This window comes from Lissotriton vulgaris, chromosome 5 (assembly GCF_964263255.1).
Source record: "Lissotriton vulgaris chromosome 5, aLisVul1.2, whole genome shotgun sequence".
NCBI lineage: Eukaryota > Metazoa > Chordata > Amphibia > Caudata > Salamandridae > Lissotriton > Lissotriton vulgaris.
This window is the reverse complement of record NC_141693.1, coordinates 1,672,994,988-1,673,015,556: the sequence shown is the minus strand read 5'-3', so window position 1 is coordinate 1,673,015,556 and position 20,569 is coordinate 1,672,994,988. Positions and strand designations below refer to the sequence as shown.

At 48.6% G+C, this 20,569-nt stretch overlaps 1 protein-coding gene across 2 annotated transcripts in view; it reads left to right on the top strand.

Moving 5' to 3' along the window:
- Positions 1-20,569, top strand: part of MAPT (microtubule associated protein tau) — a 1,161,691-nt gene that overhangs the window by 784,083 nt on the left and 357,039 nt on the right. For both annotated transcript variants that reach the window (XM_086923799.1, XM_086923798.1), the window contains one exon: positions 10,635-10,688. In XM_086923799.1, the coding sequence (XP_086779925.1) occupies positions 10,635-10,688 (54 nt within the window). The remainder of the gene's footprint in view (positions 1-10,634; positions 10,689-20,569) is intronic.

Sequence of the window (20,569 nt, the reverse complement as noted above, 5' to 3'; positions counted from 1 at the left end):
GATCAACCCACTGTAAATACAAACTGTGGTGTGGCTCTATTAAACTAAACATTGTTGGAATCCCAGTGGTGTCTTGATATCCTGCTTCTTTATTGACATTAGGGTCCAAACATTTGTGCTTCTTCCTCACCTCAGGAGTGGCCCCCACTTGTACCGATGTGAGTAGAGAAACTGTGATTTGCTAGTTGGCCCAGCAGAGCGGCCCTCTGCTGCAATTCAGAAGATGTCTTCTACGTGCTACAAGTCCCCCTCATACACTCTGTCTGTCTCTCTCTCTCTCTCTCTCAATGTTTCTGTGCTTCTCAGGACCCAATGGCTTGATGGCGCTTAGTTTTCCTTGTGACTGGGCTCTTTCCTAGGCTCACTGATTCCTCAAGGACAACCTTGAGGAATCAGTGAGCCTAGGAAAGGGCCCAGTCACAAGGAAAACTAAGCTCCATCAAGCCATTGGGTCCTGAGAAGCAAAGAAACATTGAGAGAGAGAGAGAGAGAGAGACAGAGAGAGAGAGACAGAGAGACAGAGAGAGAGAGACAGAGTGTATGATGGGGACTTGTAGCACGTAGAAGACATCTTCTGAATTGTAGCAGAGGGCCGCTCTGCTGGGCCAACTAGCAAATCACAGTTTCTCTACTCACATCGGTACAAGTGGGGGCCACTCCTGAGGTGAGGAAGAAGCACAAATGTTTGGACCCTAATGTCAATAAAGAAGCAGGATATCAAGAAACCACTGGGATTCCAACAATGTGTAGTTTATTAGAGCCACACCACAGTTTGTATTTACAGTGGGTTGATCCAAATAGCTTGAAAGCAAAGCCCAGGCTTTGGGGTTGTCGTCTTATTAGGCACGCCAGAGTAGGGCATGGTTTGAACAGCAAAATTATCACTCATTCCACAGCCCTCACTGTAGAACTGAAGAATAAGCCATGCAGCACTTTGCAGTTCAGATGCACCGGTGGGGGTAAGAGGGAGGTGAAGCTGCACTGAAGACCAGGCACTTCACCTGTTTCTTTAGGATCACTGAAATAATATCTACTACCAAAATATCGAGTTCCCAAAATATCGATGACAAAATATCGAGGGACATAATATCGACTTTCTATCTTCACTAAGGTAAGTACAAAAATATCGACTTTAAAATATCGAGTGTTAAAAATATAGACTGTCAAAATATCGATTTTTTAATGTCTTTAAAATAAGTTAAAACTATTATAATATTACATATATTTAATATAAACATTGTTAAAATTATTAAATAAATGTAACATTATTGCATAATTAATGTAAATTAAAAAATTAATAATAATAATACATATATATATAAATACATGTTATTAATAAAACATATAGAATATATTTACCGTGGCATAGCAAAAGGTTTAAATTTAATGTAACCACTCCAGTGGGTGCTACATTACAGAGATCGTTGGATAGCGTAGGGGTAAAAATTACTATTCCCACTCCAGTGGGTGCTACAGTAGAGAAAGCGTACGCCTGTACCCCAAAAACCCAAAACTGACCCTGAACCCTAAAAATATCCCTGTACCCCAAAAACCCAAAACTGACCCTGAACCCTAAAAATACCCCTTTACCAAAAAACCCAAAACTGACCCAGAACCCTAAAAATACCCCTTTACCCAAAAACTGAAAACTGACCCTGAACCCTAAAAATACCCCTTTACCCAAAAACTGAAAACTGACCCTGAACCCTAAAAATACCCCTTTACCCAAAAACTGAAAACTGACCCTGAACCCTAAAAATACCCCTTTACCCAAAAACTGAAAACTGACCCTGAACCCTAAAAATACCCCTTTACCCAAGAACTGAAAACTGACCCTGAACCCTAAAAATACCCCTTTACCCAAAAACTGAAAACTGACCCTGAACCCTATAAACACACAACCCGCTACAGAAAATAAATTACTAAAAATTAATTATTTATCAATTAATAATTTTTAATTAATTAACTATTATATTTTAATTATTTACCAATTATTATTTAATTAAGAATTAGATTAAATTTACATAATTAATTAATTATAATTAAATTACTTCCCACCCTATTCCCCTATAAACCCACAACCCGCTACAGATTTATATTACTCAAATATTATTAAATATTAATAACTTACCTTATTTTCGATATTTTTGTTGTCTATATTTTTTCTAGTCTATATTATGTCTAGTCTATATTTTTGATTCGATATTTTGGCTATTCTAGTCGATATTAGTCGATATTTTTGTTGTCTATATTTTGTCTAGTCTATATTTTGTCCAGTCTATATTTTTTACTCGATATTTTGTCCAATCGATATTTTGGACTCGATATTATGTCTTTTTACAGTTTCTTTACTCCCTCCGCTAAATGAGGATCAGTGAGTCCATTCTTCCAACCTGCCCTTCCAGGTAATTTTTCGCCAGTCTGAATGGCAGCAATGTTGAATGGCAGCCTCAGTAACAGCAAGGCAGATAAAAAATCAGATCACCTATATTGCTCACAAAATGAGCTGAATGATTAATAAGCTGGGGAAGGGAAGACATGCTGTGGGTAGAAGATAAAGCAAATTGTGAACTACTGGGATTGAAGAGGAATATTTATCAATTAAACTCAGTGTTCAGGGCCAAATCTGATAGTCCCTGTAGACATAAGGCCTTATTTATCTATGGGCGGCCCAGATGTCAAACAGCAGGTGCAGTGGAGGTACTGCCCCTACCGGCACAGCAGCAGCCACCTGTCTAATCTTGACATTCCCACTAGTGTCCGATTTGCAATGTTTTGAAGCCAGCTCCCCAACGTAGGGCGTTGTTTAATGTTTTCTACCATGCAGCAAGGGATATTTGAGTATATTTCATGCCTAGACCAGCATAGTGCTACCTGGCAGTCTTGAGCAACAAGAATGATGTCAGAGAGGCTCACTGTAATAGAGTAGCACTTCAAATTCTGTTCTCACTAGCACACCTTTTCTATGGAGGAGCCAGCTGTGGCATCACTGCATAGCAGTTCCTCCCCCTTTAAGTGAGGTGGTATAACCTAGAACTAAGAAAATGGCACATCTATCTGACTTTTTTGTTCGCTACCCCTTACTGCCTAACTCTAAAGGAGATACACAATGTCTTAACCAAAACACCCAACTGGCCTTTTTAACACTCAGAATTGTTTTTGTAGTCTTTTCTATTTGAAGCATCTTCCAATGGGGGGCTAGTTATATAATTTTTTGCCAGGGCTCCTTTTGATATCTTGTCTCGCTTTGCTTGACCAAAGCATCTGTAATCCAGGGTGAAGCAAGCAGTAACTGTGTTCCAGACATTACAGCTTTAGCATAGAAATTCCATTATAGCTGAAGATAAAAAGGCGACGAGTTTGACTTCATGGTTAGCTCACAATGCTCGGAGGAATGGTCACAATGCAATATTTTATAACCTGTTAGAATGACTCTGGCTACACCTACTTGCACAGGCTTCATGGAGCCAGCTTTTCCATCTGATACGATTAGAGTTCCAAGTGATAAATCCAGAAAAGAAAGTAAAGTTATCTATTGTATTTAAAGGATAATTGGAGGTTTAGTAAGGTACAACATTTTCAGGTTTAACAAGGCACAACACGTCCAAGTTTAACCACCTTCTGTGCAAGTAATTTGTTCTTTAGGTAGCACTTTATACTGCATCCCTGAAATTTCTGAAAGTGCTGTGAACAACAAATGCTACTATAACTAATGTATTGACTTCAGATGAATGGAAAGCTAGTTCTCCAACACGTGAACTGAGATTGCTGCACATTTCAGGCATGCACATTAATTGACGCATTCATTTTGCCGGCCAGATAGTATCGAACTACCGTGTTGGGGAGCACTAAGTCAGATAACGAGTTCGCAAGATTTTGACATTAGCTGTGGAGAGAGTGTTACTTACTCAGTCATCTATAAAGAGCACTGAGTTCCATTGACACATTCTGATTCGCCTACTTAAGAAACAAAGAGGGGCGTGGCTTGGGCGCCGATGGCGATGGTCGCCTGAGAGCTCGGCTCCGGGACTGAGCCCGGGATTATCCTGTAAATCGGAGGCGGTGGGGCACCCTAACCCCCGCAAACTGTTGATCGGATCGACTGGGACCTGCCGGGGCACCTGGTGCAGCCCGAACATGAGGTGATCCGACGGAAAATCGAAGTTTGTGGATCCGCGGAGTGCGACCCAACATGGCGCCCGGACCTCATTGTCCCCTTGGACGGGACCATTGAACTGGAGGAGCATCGCTAGCTACAGCGCACCCTCCGCCTTTTCGTTTCCCTGCGATATGAGGGTCTGGGTACAGATCTGATTGGACTCAGGCAACAGGGAACGCGCCTAGAGGGTCGGATGCCCTCACTATAGTGGACCTCGGCACACGGACGCCTGGAGGCCCTGCCCGCGGCACTGACCCCCCTAGGCCACACTTGGCTGCATCTCCCCGATCGACCCACTCCCATGGGAGGCACTGCCCCTAGGCGCCACAAAGTCTCCGGTGGTGTTGGTGACCCTCGCTCCGGGTCCTCATTAGCCAGGCGGGCCTGCCCGACCTGGCGCCGATTGTCTCCGCCTCCTCCTCAGTGCCCTCCGACGACGTGGTGGTGGCGCGGGCCGAAGCTGTGGGGGCCCAACAGGCCCTGGAGACGGGGATCGCCGACCCTCGACCCGAAGACCAATAACCGGGAGAGACATAGCCGAAGCCCGCACTCGGTGGCGCCTCTGGCTGGGTCCACACAGCGTGATTCCTGCGACATGGGGAAACCAAGGGGAGCCAAGGGAACTACCCCAGCTGCATCAGACTCGGAGACCCCGGACAAAGAGGAACGTAGAGACCCGGAGAGTTCTGGTGGCGCACCATTGCAACAACAATTTGACCGTGTCTTAGAGGCGATTGCGACCACACGCTCGGCCCTCCAGGAGGACATTGCCCAGGTGGCGACGAGTCTGGGCCTCCTTAGAGCGGATCACAGCAAGCTTTCGGATAGGGTCAAGGAAGTGGAGGGCTCGGTGAAAACCTTGGAGCCAGCGCAGCGCACCCTGGCCGTGACAATGAAGGATGCCCTATCCCGGATTACTGCTCTGGAGCAACGAGCGGAAGATGCGGAAGGCCGTAACAGGCGCAACAACATTCGAGTGGTGGGCCTGCCGGAGAAGATTGAGGATGGCGACATGGTGGCCTACTTGGAAGCCTGGCTCCGAGACACGGTGGCCCCGGAGGGTCTATCCTCCTTCTACACCCTGGAGCGAGCGCATAGAGTTCCAGCGAGGCCGCCGCAACAGGGCCGTGCCTCGCGACCGGTGGTGGCACGGTTATTGCACTTTCGGGACAGAGACCTCATCCTCAATGCCGCCAGACATAATGGCCCATTCAAGGTGGCGAACAGCCAGGTGAACATCTTCCCGGACTACACCTATGAGACCCAACGCAGGCGGTTCTCATTCTTGGCGGTCAAACGCGAGCTCCGGAGCGAGGGCATCCAATACTCGCTCCTATTTCCTGCAAGGCTCCGCATAATTGTCGATGACAAGACTCAATTCTTTGATACCCTGGAGGATGTCTGTAACTGGCTTGAACTTTATAGAGCCGGAAAAGATGGCTTTGGCTCCTCATCTCAGCTAGCGGTGGAGCCGGGACAGCGACGGCGATCCAAGAGGATTCGGAGTCGCCGTGGCCGGTCGGGAGGACCCTCAACTGCGGAGACATCGACGGAGCGGAAGGGAGTGTTGGAGGTGTTATCTGCGTTGTCTGGCTCACGGGACGGCACCATTGAAGAGGAAGCGGACCCTGGTGACGAGGGGGAGCCAACGGACTCGGAGGAGTCGGTGACTGATAGCGTCCACACGCCGGTGATCACACCGAAATCGGTTGAGGACCTTCTGGATGGACAGGGTTGACGGGGTGAGCTGCATCCGTTTGGATGGGGGCCCGAAGCCGGGGTGGCGGGTACCGACGATTGATCATGATTCCCGGGGAGGTGGGGGTGGGGTGCCTTGCTCGTGCCCTGAGGGTTTCCTGTACTGTTTTGGGCTTGCTTTAGTCCTGGTAGCCAGAGCATCGAGGGCCCACTGCCAACGCCCAGCCCGCACCTGGCCCTTAAGGCCTTCCTACGGTGGCGACCGCAGGATTAGTCGGGGACAGGGGGTTTTTTGAGGGTATGGTTTGGATGGGAACTAGATGGTGCTATTTGGGTCCTGTTCTGGGGAGGGTGGGCAGGGGTTTGGGTCAAATAGGGGTTGTTGAGTTTTGGTTGGGGAAAATGGCCGCCATCAGTGCTGGGTTGATTGTTGTTCTTTCTTTGTTGGGACCCAGATGGGGAGACTTTGCACGAACAATATGGGACAATGGCTGATGTTGCTAATGTGAAATGTATTACTTGGAATGTGCGGGGGCTTCACACCATGTCTAGACGTCACAAAGTACACGCTTATTTAGTGCGTAGAGGGGTACAAATGGCGCTGCTGCAGGAGACCCATCTGAACAAGGCGGAAGGGGCGGCGCTACAGCGTAGGTGGAGAGGGCAGGTCTTTTGCACTTCGTACTCCGCGTATGCCAGGGGGGCGCTGATTTGGATTAGAGCTGGGGTTCCCTTCCAGGTCACGAAGTCGGTGGTGGACCCGAAGGGGCGCTATGTGGCCATTTCGGGCACTCTGGGGGGGAGGGACCTAAACGTTTGCTGTGTTCACGCACCCAATGTGGACCAGATTGCCTTCTTTTCCAGGTTATCGGGCTCGTTGGCCCACTTCTTCTCCGGGCCCCTCTTGCTCGGTGGAGATTTCAATTCAGTAGTGGATGTGGAGACTGACCGCTCGCATCCGCCCCTCCCTGACTCTCCGGTTCGCCGTGTGGCTAAAGGTCGTAGGGACTGGCAGACGCACTGGGGTCTGACGGATATTTGGAGGGCGCAGCACCCCGACGCGAGAGACTATTCCTACTTCTCGGGACTGCACGAGTTACACGTTAGACTAGACGGATTTCTTGGCTCGACTGGACTGGTTTCAGCGGCGGTCCGGTCTGAATATTTAACCAGGACCATCTCAGATCATAACCCCCTCCTTCTGGACCTTTGCTGGTTTCCTGGGGTGCCTGCGGTGCCCACCTGGAAGTTACGTCCCGAGATCCTTGAGGACAGTGTATTCAAAGCGGACCTAGGAGATAAGATCTCGGAATACTTCGCGTCCAACAGGGGCACTGCGAGCTCGAGGGCGCTGAAATGGGATGCTTTTAAGGTGGTGGTGAGGGGTTACTGCATCTCCAAGAAGGTAGGCATGAGGCGAGTTATCCTTGACGACTTAGATGCTGCGGATCGGAAACTCCGTGAGTTGGAACTCCGCCGCCCCGGGCGCCCTGAACTCCAGGAGCGCACGGTAGAGGCGAAGGAAGCGGTGGCGGCGGAGGTCGAACGGCTGCGCTGTTTTGACTACAAGGCCTATACGGTTAGGTCCCTTGCAGAGGGGGATAGGTCGAGCGCACTGCTGGCATGGCTAGCTAACCCTACGCGCCAGGCCTCACTGACGACGTCCATGCGCATGGCGGACGGGACCGAAGTGCACACTCAGCCTGAGATCCTGAGCTGTTACCTGCACTACTACGAACGCTTGTACCGCAGTCGTTCTGCCAGAGACCCTGACCTGCTTGATGATTATCTACGCACCCTGGAGCTCCCGACAGTGGAGCCTGACATAGCGAAAGCCCTGGGGTCCGACATTGAACTAGGGGAGATCCGCAGCGCCATTAAAAAGATGGCGAGGAATAAGACCCCGGGCCTAGACGGCCTTCCTGTTGAATTTTATGCAGCTTATGTTGATCTCCTAGCACCAAGGTTATTGATAGTGTACAGAGAGGCGAAGAGGCTTGGTCGGCTCCCCGGCTCGATGTGCGAGGCCTTAGTGGTTCCCCTTCTCAAGCCGGGAAGGGACTCGTCCGATCCGGCGTCCTACCGTCCTTTATCAATGCTGACGGTCGACTATAAAATACTGAGCAGCATCTTGGCTTCGAGGTTGCTGGGTCACATGGGCTCCCTGGTACACGAAGACCAGGCTGGATTCATCCCCAAGCGAAACACGACCATGAACATCCGTAGGTTGTTCCGCTTGCTGGGAGAACCGCTCGTGGACGCCCCATGCCCGGTGGTCCTATCGGTAGATTTGGAGAAGGCCTTTGACAGCCTCGAATGGGACTACCTGCGCACTGTGTTACTGCGATTCGGCCTCGGCGAGGGTTTCATCAGATGGACAACGGTCCTATACGCCTCGGCATCGGCCAGGGTTCGGGCAGGCCCGCTGGTTTCCTCACAATACCCGGTGGAGAGAGGCACGAGACAGGGTTGTTCGTTATCCCCGCTTCTCTTTGCGTTGGCGGTGGAGCCACTGGCGCTGCTACTCCGGTCGGGAGCCCATTATAATGGCCTGCGGACACCTTCGGGCCCACACTACATTTCGCTGTACGCCGATGACCTGTTGCTCTTCCTTGAGGACCCGGTTGCTGCCCTGCAGGGGGCTGCGACGGCGCTCACGGCGTTTGGGGAGGTCTCGGGCCTTCGAGTGAACTGGGCTAAGACCTGTCTTTTCCCGGTTCGCAGAGGCACGCCTAGCCCTGTTATCGGTGGAGAGATTAGATGGGAACCTGACTGCTTTAAATACCTGGGGGTGTACGTCTACCATGAACCAGCTGACCTCCTGGATGGGAACATTGCTCGCAGCACCCGAGCGCTACGGGGTAGTATGGATTTCTGGGCTACGCTACCGCTCTCGGTGGCAGGGCGGATAGCTTTGCTCAAAATGGTGGCGCTCCCCCGGTTGCTGTATTATTTCTGAGCGCTACCGATCTGGGTCCCGCCGGCCACATTTAGACTCTTACGGTCGATGATGGTCGGATTCCTCTGGGGCTCGGGCCGCCGAAGAGTGGCCCTTAAGACCCTGATGAGGCCGAAAGCCGAGGGTGGGCTTGCGGTGCCGGACTTTGAAAAGTACTACCTGGCGGCGCAACTACAGACCCTCACCCAGGAGATCGCCAGGGAATTCCGGGGCCCGGAGGACAGAAGGGGCACGGGGATGGCCAGACATGTTCTCTCCTTCATAGCGCTGCAACAGCGTTTGGCCTTACAGGACTTATCGCTGGAGGAGAAGACCATTCGCCTGTGTTGGAACCGAGTCCACGCCCGGGGCCAACTGCGAATACCGTATGCGCCCGAAATACCTTTGGGCATGCTGACGGCTTTGCCCCATGGCGGTGATTGGTCGCGGTTAGCGGACTGTGAGGACGCGGGCCTACAATTGGTAGGGGACCTCTACGAGGACGGGGCGCTTTTGCCCTTTCAGGAGCTCATTGACCGCTTCAAGGTTCCTCGCGGCGACTTTCTGTTGCACTCGGCCCTGGTCCGAGCGATCCAGGCACACTGGAAGCACGGGCAAGAGGAACCCCCTACGTCTCCGGTGTGCCAATACGTCATGATGTCTGCGGGTACGGTGAAGGCGGTTACTTGCCTCTACGGTAGACTAATCAATGAGGGGCTGGCCCCCCTCACTACTTTGAGAACCCGTTGGGAGGAGGACATAGGTAAGGAGATCCCAGAGACGACCTGGTCCCAACTCGTGCGGCGAGCCTGGAAGGGCACGCGCCACGCCCGATTTCAATTGGTCCACTACTATGTACTCCATAGGGCATATCTGACCCCGGCGAAAATCCAACAGTATTTTGCTACGGGCTCTGCGGACTGCCCCAGGTGCCAGGCGCCGGAGGCAGACCTCCTCCACATGTTGTGGTCCTGCCCGGGATTGTCCTCCTACTGGACGGAAGTGGGGAAGACCCTGGAGGAGGTAACAGGGAGATCCTTATTGGTTGATGCGGCAGTGGGACTCCTCCACTGGTTTCCACATACCCCCAAAAACAAAATTACTAGCAAATTCATTGATTTGGGGCTTCTCCTTGCTAAACGAGAGGTGACCAGGAACTGGAAGGCACGGGCTGGTCCGACGGGGGGCCGATGGCACAGAGAACTCTTGAAATGGGCAGCGGGAGAAAGCACGCTGAGGTATCAGTTAGCTAGGAGACAGCATAACGAGAAGGCGCAGGAGGCAGCGCTGGAATGGGAGACATTAGTACAGGCCCTAAGGGATTATTGCGCCCCCAGCGACTCCGAAAGTGAGGAAGCAGCTCGTCCCGAGTCCCGATAGGCGATTACACCTTACAGATCTGTTACTCTCCTCATGGGTCCTCTCACAGATCCTATTGCGGTTGTTACCGTGCACTGATGGCGGGGTGGGGCGGGGGTTAATTCGGTTTATAGTGTTTTGAGGGAGGGGTTTTCTTTTGGTTTTGTAGGCTTGTTTAGAAAAGCAGATGACGGACAGTGGATCATCCGGACCAGCTTCGACTTCCTGTTGAGCCCCCTTTGGATTTTGCCGCCCGACCATTGGGTTGTGGGCTGAATGGCTGTGTAAGGGAACATATTAATGGGGGACAGAGGGTTGCATTTCACTGATTTTGTTTGATCTATAATGCTGGTCAAATATGTAACAATTTGCTAATTCCTGCAATAAAAATATATTTAAAAAAATAAATAATTAAGAAACAAAGACAGAATTGGTGGCAATAGATTGAGTGACATTAAACTTAATATTTTTCTTTTCTAGCTATAAGGAAGGATCAAAAGAAGTTGCCTACTGCTATGGGAAAGTCAGATCGAGGTAATTATGGCTCTGATATCTCAAAATAAGGTTTGAAATGTGTATTGCCAGATCAATGTAAATAGTGTTGAATGCCTCTAAATCCTAACATAGGAATACATTTAATGTAGAAAAAGCTTGTGATCTTTCATCATTTTCTAATGCATGATAGATACTCTAATTGCTTATTACATTGTGATATTATATGTTTTCCCACCCATCGCCACCCTTTTACCTTAGAAGTGCTTTTGTGCATATTCTTCAGCCATCCTCCTATTTTAATTTAAGTCTCACAGGTCCCCCTTATCTCTTAGTTGCTTCCATTGAAAACCGTTTTAAGCACCATACCTATATATTTTGGGAAATAAGTGTTTATATTGCTTTCCCCTTCCACATTTTGAAATGAGATCATGGATGTTGGGATAGATAGTTTGCAAATTCAGAAACCTCTTAATACGTTTCTCAAGGATTTTATGTGGCATTTTGATAGTGTTCCTCTACTTTATGAATGTCACTTTATATGTGACCTGTGGCATCCAGACCTGGACTCAGTTAAGTAGATTTCGTTGTATTTGTGACTTTTGCTCATGGATGTGTGGTATATTTGCAGTCCTTGCAGGGATTCTATAAGGGGCTCATAGGCTCTTTGTAAGCAGTGATATACTAATGTTTGTGTTACTTTTAACCTTTTTGTGAATGAAAACTAACACTAAGTTTTTTCATATGGCTAACATAAAACTAATGTATTTTAACCGTTTGTTATGCAACGCTTAATCTCGAAAGTTAATGTGTTGTTGTAATAGCAATGCAAGTTGAAGGATAAAAAGTTACTAATCTCAGTAACAACGTTTCTGGTGGATAATATATCTGCTTGCAGATCCCTCACCTTCTGATCATCCCCAGGTGCTAGACTGAATCTGGAAACTTCCTTCATATTTATCTTCTGCCTGCAGGTGTCGCCGGCTCCATCTCACTACACAGGTGTGCAGTCATTAGAGTCATATAGCACCATCCCGCCCTTGTCCACCTCAGGCCTTACAGGCAGAGATGAGAGAAACGACAAATCAAGAGTGGATGTGCGGGGCAGCAAACTAACCTGGAACTGTATTAATACCAATGGCTTACAACCATAATTCAGAATGGGGAAATGGGCAAAACCAGTGAGGAATCTGCAGATAGAGAAAGTGACCATCAGAAAGATCGTTATCAAAGGTTAGTAACTTTTTCTTTTGATGGATACTTCAACCTGCAGATTCCTCACCGTAGTAAAGTGGGATCTGCTTTCATAGCTACCCCCACTTTTTGCTGGTGTCATACTGTTTTTCTGACTAGTCTGACTAGGATCTTGCTAATTAGGACCCCAGTCACTGTACTTCCTCCCTAATTTGGCTATGGTGAGTTTTCTTGGTACATTCCTAATTGGCTGCTGATGTACTGTAGAAAGTCCCTGCTATAGGGTACTAAGGTACCTACAACCTAGGTCCACCAGGGTTCCCCCTCGGGCTGAAGCAGGTATTATGCCACCCATAGGGGACCCTCAGAACTCTGACTATAGGCCTGCCATTGCAGTCTGAGTGAGTTGGTGCTTGCACCTCTCACAAAGATATGAGTTCCCTTATTTCTAACATCACTGGACTTAAAACCTCTGAGTCACACCTCTAGTAGGCCTTTCAGTCACAAAGGCAGGGTGCTTGGTTCTAAATGTGAGAGTGCCCCTGAATGAACAGGACACCTTCAACCTTTGAGGTCCATTCTCCGGGGTTGTCAGTGCATTAGCCATTACGGTACATAGAGTGGCCTTGCATCATTATGGGATGAACATCTCTAAACTGGCTGTAACGATCCCTGTCATGCTTGGTATCAAACATGTTGGAATCATACCTCCACACCGTAAACGGTATGGTATCAGTAGCGGCCTGTGGTGGGAGCCAGGGCCGGACTGAGAACCAAAACCGGCCCTGGCAAAGTGCTCGCCGGCCCCCTGGGGGTGTGGCCGAGCTCTTAATCGGGCCGGTTTTCGGCCGATTTGTTACAGGGGCCGATTTTGCAGCTATGCTGCAAAAACGGCCGTGTAACAAAAATGGCCCCCTGGGCCCAAAACCGGCCCCCACCCTTGCGGCGCATCGGGGGATTGCCCGGTGCCCACAATGGCCAGTCCGGGCCTGGTGGGAGCGCTGCTGGGTGCTGACGTGGGGCGGGGGAGGGGCAGGGTGATGGGTAGTAAACTACAGATTATGGCTGATTAGAGGTAAGTAAACATATAAATAAATAAAACTAATTTTGTTGCGCGCACTGCATTGCCAAATGCGAAGCAGCGCGCGCAACGAAATTTGATTTATTTTGAGGGTCAGAGCTGCAGCCACTCTCATTTACACCATGTAATGTAAGCATTAAGCAAATTCTGTGTGGTATCGGCAGCTTCTGAAAAAGCACGGTTGTTGACAAAATATCTTCAAAGCTCTGTGTTCCAGTGAATGAAAATGGACCCTAAGGCAAGATTTTGAGGATCTGTCAAAGTGGTCTACGTATGAAGCTTATTTATTGGCCAATCAGAAATATGTAATTTTTTTGCAGTTTTCTATAGTACGAATTCAGCCCAAGGCTTGAGCACCAGAGCACATGCTCAGATTCAATTTATTTGTTATAAGACACTGGGAGGTTCAGACCTGGCTCCAGGATTCTGGATCTGGGAGGGCCATAAAGAAGGATGGATAGGCCACAAAGATGAGTGGAGCTGTTTTTGGATTCCTTTAACTCGGCCAAGGTGGCGTCGTTGAGCAGAGCAGTGCCAGACCGAGATTCAGAGAGAGCAACGCCGCGGAGGAGCCATGCAAGCAGCTCTCTCCGCTCTACTAACCACGTGCAACTCCGACCTCCCCTCCCCCTTCCTCCCCCTCCGCCGCGAGGGTGGCAGCGGCTGAGACAGTGATGAAGACGGGAGCACCGCGGGGGGAGAGCCGCGCGCTGCGAGCAAAGAGCCGCGACCGGCAACCTCCAGAAATCCTGAACTCCTCACGCCGTATCGTGCAGTTTCGCGAGGGAGGCGAGGTGAGGAGCTGCGAGGGGGAGCCGTGGAAGAACCACCTGGGCTGAAACACCTGGGCTGAAATATGGTAAAAGAGGGTGGCGGTGGGGCACCCGCCCGTTGTACTCTGCTTCTTTCTCCTTGCTCCTAGCTCCCCCCCCGCCCCGCCCACCTGTAAGGCGTAAAGGAGTGCGGTCCAAGAGACCAGGCAACCAACATCCAGAGAGGCAGGCAGCCCTTAACCATCTTCAACCGTCAACCGTCTTTAGTGACCCACCCGCCAAAATAAAGACCTCTCAAACCCCAATGAGAAAGAAAGACAAAGGTAGTCCACCGTAAGGCAACACAAAGAACCCAAAGTTGTCCCAAACGTTGTGCCTGGCTGCTTAAAATTCTGTCAGCAGCCTCCAACAGCCTAACTGCTTAAAATTCTGTCAGCAGCCTACAACAGTCACCAACAACCAATCCAAAACTGACGGCATCAGCATCACCGCCAAAACCGCCAATCCATTGCCAACCGGGAGAAGGCGCAACGTTGAAAACAAATACCAACTCCCAGGAAAACTATTGTTATGTTATGTTATGTTATTGTTATTTGTTGTGCGCACAGCTACTCCAGCTAAGGAGCGTCCTGGCGCATTGACAAGGAGGAACATAACACACCAGGAACAAGCAGAAAACTAGAAGGGGCCATTTGAGTTTAATAATACAGCAAAACAGACAAAAACTAGAAGGGGCAGCTAAAACAGAAAGGTTTTTATGGCTTTAAAGGTTTTTATGGCCACCAACCCAGGAACGCCAGACATCCTGCTAGTAGACCTAGCTCAAGACTCAAGAGAGGTAGGAAAAGGGACTACTTGGAAGCAACCTGCGCCCCAGGGGAAAAAAACATTTCAACTTAAAATTCATTCCAAATTTTCCTTCATTAAAGACGCAGGTGCGTTACTCCATCTTAACACCAGCAACTAACCGAATCTCCCCTCCCCGTTACACTCCCAGCTATCAGAAGGCGCCTCCGGATACCTCTTAGCCTCACCGGCCCTATCCGACATTGACACCGGCCTGTCCATCCTATCAACAGAACCAGGGGAGAGAAGACACAGCCCCTCAAACACGCCGACTAAGTCAAATTCAGAGTCCCCAAAAGACGTAACGGGACCATTGACATTTACTGCACCCCCCATAATCAACTCTGAAATAGCTACAGTGGGTGCCCCAGAAGAGGCCCCGCCAAGCGACGAGACCACGCTTTCATCAGCTTTACCAGCTTTACCAGCTCCCCAGTCTCCCCAAGTAAACGAAATGGAATTACCAGCAGATCCATCCGGGATCCCCTTAGAGCCTAAAATTACAATTATTAGGGAAAAAAGGCAGCAAAGGACGCAAAGGACGAATTACCCGAAACCTGCCAAGTACCCCAACCTACCCCATCCCACAGGGTGCAAAGCCGACAATGAGGTCTGGCAGGGTGAGGCGAGTCACAGCTTCCACTACCAACACTAGGAAAAAGAAAATAAAGAACTCGAAGGTTCCAAACGAGCCATTTGAGAACAATACCAAACCCTGATCACTCCGACCACCCTGACTTGATGGGAAAATGCCTCTCGTATGGCCACCGCCGCCAACCCAGGAACGCCAGACATCCTGCTAGTAGACCTAGCTCAAGACTCAAGAGAGGTAGGAAAAGGGACTACTTGGAAGCAACCTGCGCCCCAGGGGAAAAAAACATTTCAACTTAAAATTCATTCCAAATTTTCCTTCATTAAAGACGCAGGTGCGTTACTCCATCTTAACACCAGCAACCAACCGAATCTCCCCTCCCCGTTACACTCCCAGCTATCAGAAGGCGCCTCCAGATACCTCTTAGCCTCACCGGCCCTATCCGACATTGACACCGGCCTGTCCATCCTATCAACCGAACCAGGGGAGAGAAGACACAGCCCCTCAAACACGCCGACTAAGTCAAATGCAGAGTCCCCAAAAGACGTAACGGAACCATTGACATTTACTGCACCCCCCATAATCAACTCTGAAATAACTACAGTGGGTGCCCCAGAAGAGGCCCCGCCAAGCGACGAGACCACGCTTTCATCAGCTTTACCAGCTTTACCAGCTCCCCAGTCTCCCCAAGTAAACGAAATGGAATTACCAGCAGATCCATCTGGGATCCCCTAAGAGCCTAAAATTACAGTACTTCATCGCCAGCATACAAGCCTCCCTCTAGTCATAGGATCCCCTCCTTTTTCTCCCACAGTGTCAGACGTATTCCACTTCACAGGCGTCACGACTTTCCCACCTGAAGACAAAACCGATACAAAGGTAACCAGACAGCTAATTCACCTACAACCTATGAAATCCTATTTTTTCAACCCCATTGATTGCAACCACGAATCCAATAAGTACAATCACAATCAGAAACGTAAAGACAACAAGAAAGATATTGCCTTCACAAAGCCGATAGCGAACCATTTACCCATCCGAAACAGCTCAAATTACAAGCTCTCAAAGTCCACTCCGGAGGAACCCCACCCTGAAGCACCCTTAACCAAGCATTTCCCTACAACGACCAACACGGAGGGCGATCCAGACGACACAACTCTCGAGGTACCAATCTCGCTTCCCTCACAAAGGAAGAATGGGAAAATCTTGTTACCACTTACACATCTGAGGAAAAGAAGGCAGCGTCTCCACAAGGATCGTGAATTACTTCCAAAAAGGCTGACGTAAACACTCAGCCAAGCGAATCAGGAATATGGGCCTCCCTTTTAAACACCATGCAACTCTCCACCAAAGCTCTGGAATCCCACTCTGACAAAGTGGATATCCAGCTTACCCTTCTCAATTGTCCTGCATTACACGTTACCAGCATTGACAGCAAGCTCTCAGATATGAACAACTTTATCAAAAGGGCCCAACAGGATGCAAATGTAATTTCAACAAGCTGTACCTGCCAACTAATGTTGGAAAAAATCGCCACACTACCCACAGTGATGAGTGACCTCCTCACCAACCTGAAAACCATAGGCTCCAGTTTGAAGTCCGAGACTGACAGCGCGAATATCAGCATCAGAGGACCAGCAGCCAACACCCAAATCGGCACCAAGACGAGGACACACAAAGGGGTGCAAGAATCAGCCACCCAAGACCTCAATCCACCCATCACCTGCAACTCTCTTAGCCTCAGCAAAGGTCAAGGGAAAAGAACAAAGGAAGAAGTAACACACCTGATGGTCCAAACCCCCCAAGAGGCTGGCCAAGACCTGGAAACCGGAATGAAAATTTCCTACAAAGCATCCAAATCGCCTCCTCCAAAACCGCCAAGGAGTGTTGAGGTTAAGCATCTGAAATCAACGGCAGTAACCACCAGCCAGCCAAAAACGCAGGAAGCTACAACTTTAGAAGGCAAAGCTGAGCAGAACAAAGGACAATTCTCCAAGCAGCGAAGGAAACAAAGGAGGAAAGGGAGGTACAAGAATTCACCTATAAAATCATACTTCCAAATCACACCAAACCCCCAGAATGGCCTTCTGCAGGATCTTAAAGAATTCAGCACGCCAAAAAGCAAACAGCTGGACCAAGGCTTAACCAGCACCCAGACATCAAGAAGCCCAGTACGAGTAGTAGAGGACTCCCCCAAGGATCACAATCAATACCTAATACATCTTCAGGAAAAAGCGACTTGCAGCCAAAAGCCTAGTACATACGGAAGCGACGATCCAAAAACAGGCAGACCCCCTCCAGTATATGACACTAACCAACATCAACTCTCAACCGTACAACCAAATTCAGTAGCAACAACCGAAACAATCCCAACTCCCTTATCGAACATTGCAGATCAACTTTACCACAGGGAGCGAACCCACAGAAACGAAAACAAAACAAAAAAAACCCAAAAGAAACTCCAGACCGAAGAGCAAGGCCGCAAGCACTTAGGCAGCAGCAATCCAGTAAACCAATGTCAACAAGCAACCTCACAGACAATTCTGATCGTCCCAGAATACAAGTCCAAAGGCAGAAGGGACATCCTAAATCGTGGCAATATTCTCCAAATTCTAAAAGCACCCAGAAGCCGGGATTAAAACCCAAGACCTGCTGTCAGTAGAATTTGAAACCTTTAAGCATCTCTCGGACCAAGAGGTTACCAAGACCGAATGGGCAACACCCGAGCTAGCAGAAAGAATCCTCAGTGAAGATTTACAACTAGAAGGAGGGGGGATCCGAGTGTACCAGCACCGACCAGTTGGGTACCCGACCCCGCTGCTCCAACACCAACTTGATTCCAACAAGAGGCCACTAAGCAGCCGGACCGAACGCAATCAAATCAGCTCAATCCTCAAGGGAGCCTGCAGCACCTCGGTCACAGGCCCTGACGGACCCAGCCCCACAACTAGGAGGGGAAGGTGGCCAGAAGAAATCCACCCCCCAACCGACTGGTCTTGGATATCCAAAACTATAAATTTAAGAACTGACAATCCATGACCTAACCTTGAACAGGGAAACAAGGAAAGGAAATTAAAACTCATGGAACATCAATGGCCTCGGGACCAAAATCAACGACCCCTCACTATTGTCATACTTTCAAAAATTTGACCTAGTTCTCCTACAGGAAACCTGGCTGGAGGACCCCTCACATCACCAAGGCTACAAGACCTATCATCTCCCCGGAGCCCGACAATCGAACTACGGTCACCGCAAAGGAGGACTAACCGTCTACGCCTCGATTGAAGCCATAACTGCAGGCAAAGAATGCACGAGCAAAAACACTACATCCCTTGAAATAATGGCAATCCAATTTGAAACACGGGGCTGAAGCAACCAACAACACATAACTCTGGTAAACGTCTAGATTCACCCCCAGAGCAAGAGGACCGGTGCAAGGCAGCTGATACTCAAACTTACCCAGCTAATAACGGAGGACGAAAGTTCGAGCTACATCCTAACAGGAGATTTCAACATGTTCCTAGGGGAGGAAACGGACGACTGCAACCCAGAAGACGAAAAACATCGAGCATGGGGGATCGCCTCCCAAGACAACTATAAGTGGGGCAAACCAACAAAAATCTCGAAGGATTTGCATAGAGAACTGGAAAGTCTCTCAATGGTAGCACTAAAGGGTCGCATGCCAGGGGACAGACCTCAAGCCCCAACTTTCCACAGAAACTCAGTTAAGACTGCAATCGACTATACCTTCCTCGCCCTCCCACTTCTTGGCTTAGTAAAAGACTTCAGGATTGGGGTATCCGACTACAGCGACCATCAACTCCAAGAGCTTACTCTTGGCATCCAGGGTACCGCCATAACATACGCAAACCCAGAACTCCACCAAACCACGAGATACCAACACAAGAGAATTCGATGTAAAATACGCGACCCAGAAAAGCTATCAGTCACTGCAAAAACATTGTGGGAAGAAATCAAACTCATCGATGGAAGCACTGTCCACGCATGGGAAATCTTCTCCAAAGCTCTGGGCCAACCAGTCCCACCGGCCGTTACCCAACCAGCGCAAAAAGAGCCCCAACTAAAACAAAACATCTGGGCGGGAACAAGCCAGTGCACCCACTTGTCATCAAGCCAGCACGCCGAATTAAGACAACTAAGGAGTGATATAAATAGAGTAATCCGCTCTATCTGCCAAAACAGCTCAACTGCCGGCACTGTAGATGCACTAAGAAAACTCCAAACAAGGAAAATGAAAATAATTTGGCACGCAAAAAAGGACCACACAGAATCACTCTGGGCCAAACTACTTCACGATGCCAAAACGAATGATAGTGCTAGATTCTGGCAAACGGTCAAGAGCATTGAAAACCCATCGGCACCCAGGATCAACTCACATATAACGGAGGACGTTTGGACAATCCACCTGCAAACCTATTTCAACGCAGACCCCCAAAGCAATTTGAAAAAACCAACTGAGCTTAATGTTGCATTAGCTCTGCCCCCCCCCCCCCCTTTTACAGGAATAACCTACCACCTAGCTCCTCTCTAAAAACAATTGAGGGAAGAATCCAGCAAAGTCATCAAGAGGGTGCCCCTGGGTCAAAGGGCCTGCCACCAATGTTATACAAACAAGACCGAAAGTACTGGTCTGGCACCTTACTACCGCTCTTTTTTTTTCAGTTTAAGAAATTTTTATTAGGTTTTAAGAAGCACAATACAAAGCCTTATAGTGGATAAGTGAAAAAACCATAAATGATATAAAACATAAGGCATATGTGAAATAAAAAGTAAAACAAAGAAAGAGTATAGGAAAAGGAAAGAAAAGACTGGATGGAGAAGAAAGGGAGGAAGAAAAGAAAAGGAGAAGAGGCAAGCAAAGGAAAAAGAAAACGAGGGATCTATGATAGGAATAAGGAGAAGATATGTAGTGAAGGAAAAGAGAACAATGTAATCAAATAGGAGATTTAGATGAGAGATAGGAAGTAAAAGGAAGCCAAAGAAGATCAGATTTAATTTTTAGGGACACAGAGGAGGATGAAGCAATAGCAATCCTATGCTCATCACATATGAAATTCCACCAGGAAATTACAGATAATTTGGAGTTATCTTTCCAACAAGATAAAATTACCTTAAAAGCCACAGCAATAAAAAAAGATCAAGCAGTCTAGCATTAGAAGGTTTAATATCGATATCAGGTGAAACAGAACCAAGAAACACGTTCAAAAATGATATTGAGGATGAGCAATTAAAAATTTGCATGCAAACATTCCAAACAGAATTCCAAAAGGATAAAACAGAAGAACATTCATATAAAAGATGTTTAAGTGAAAAGAACATTTTATTTGTCCATCAATTTTTTTCGAATATTTCTCTTATCCCTTTCCATGACTTGCAAACTTTATATCACTTACCCATAACTTATCTTTCAGAATAT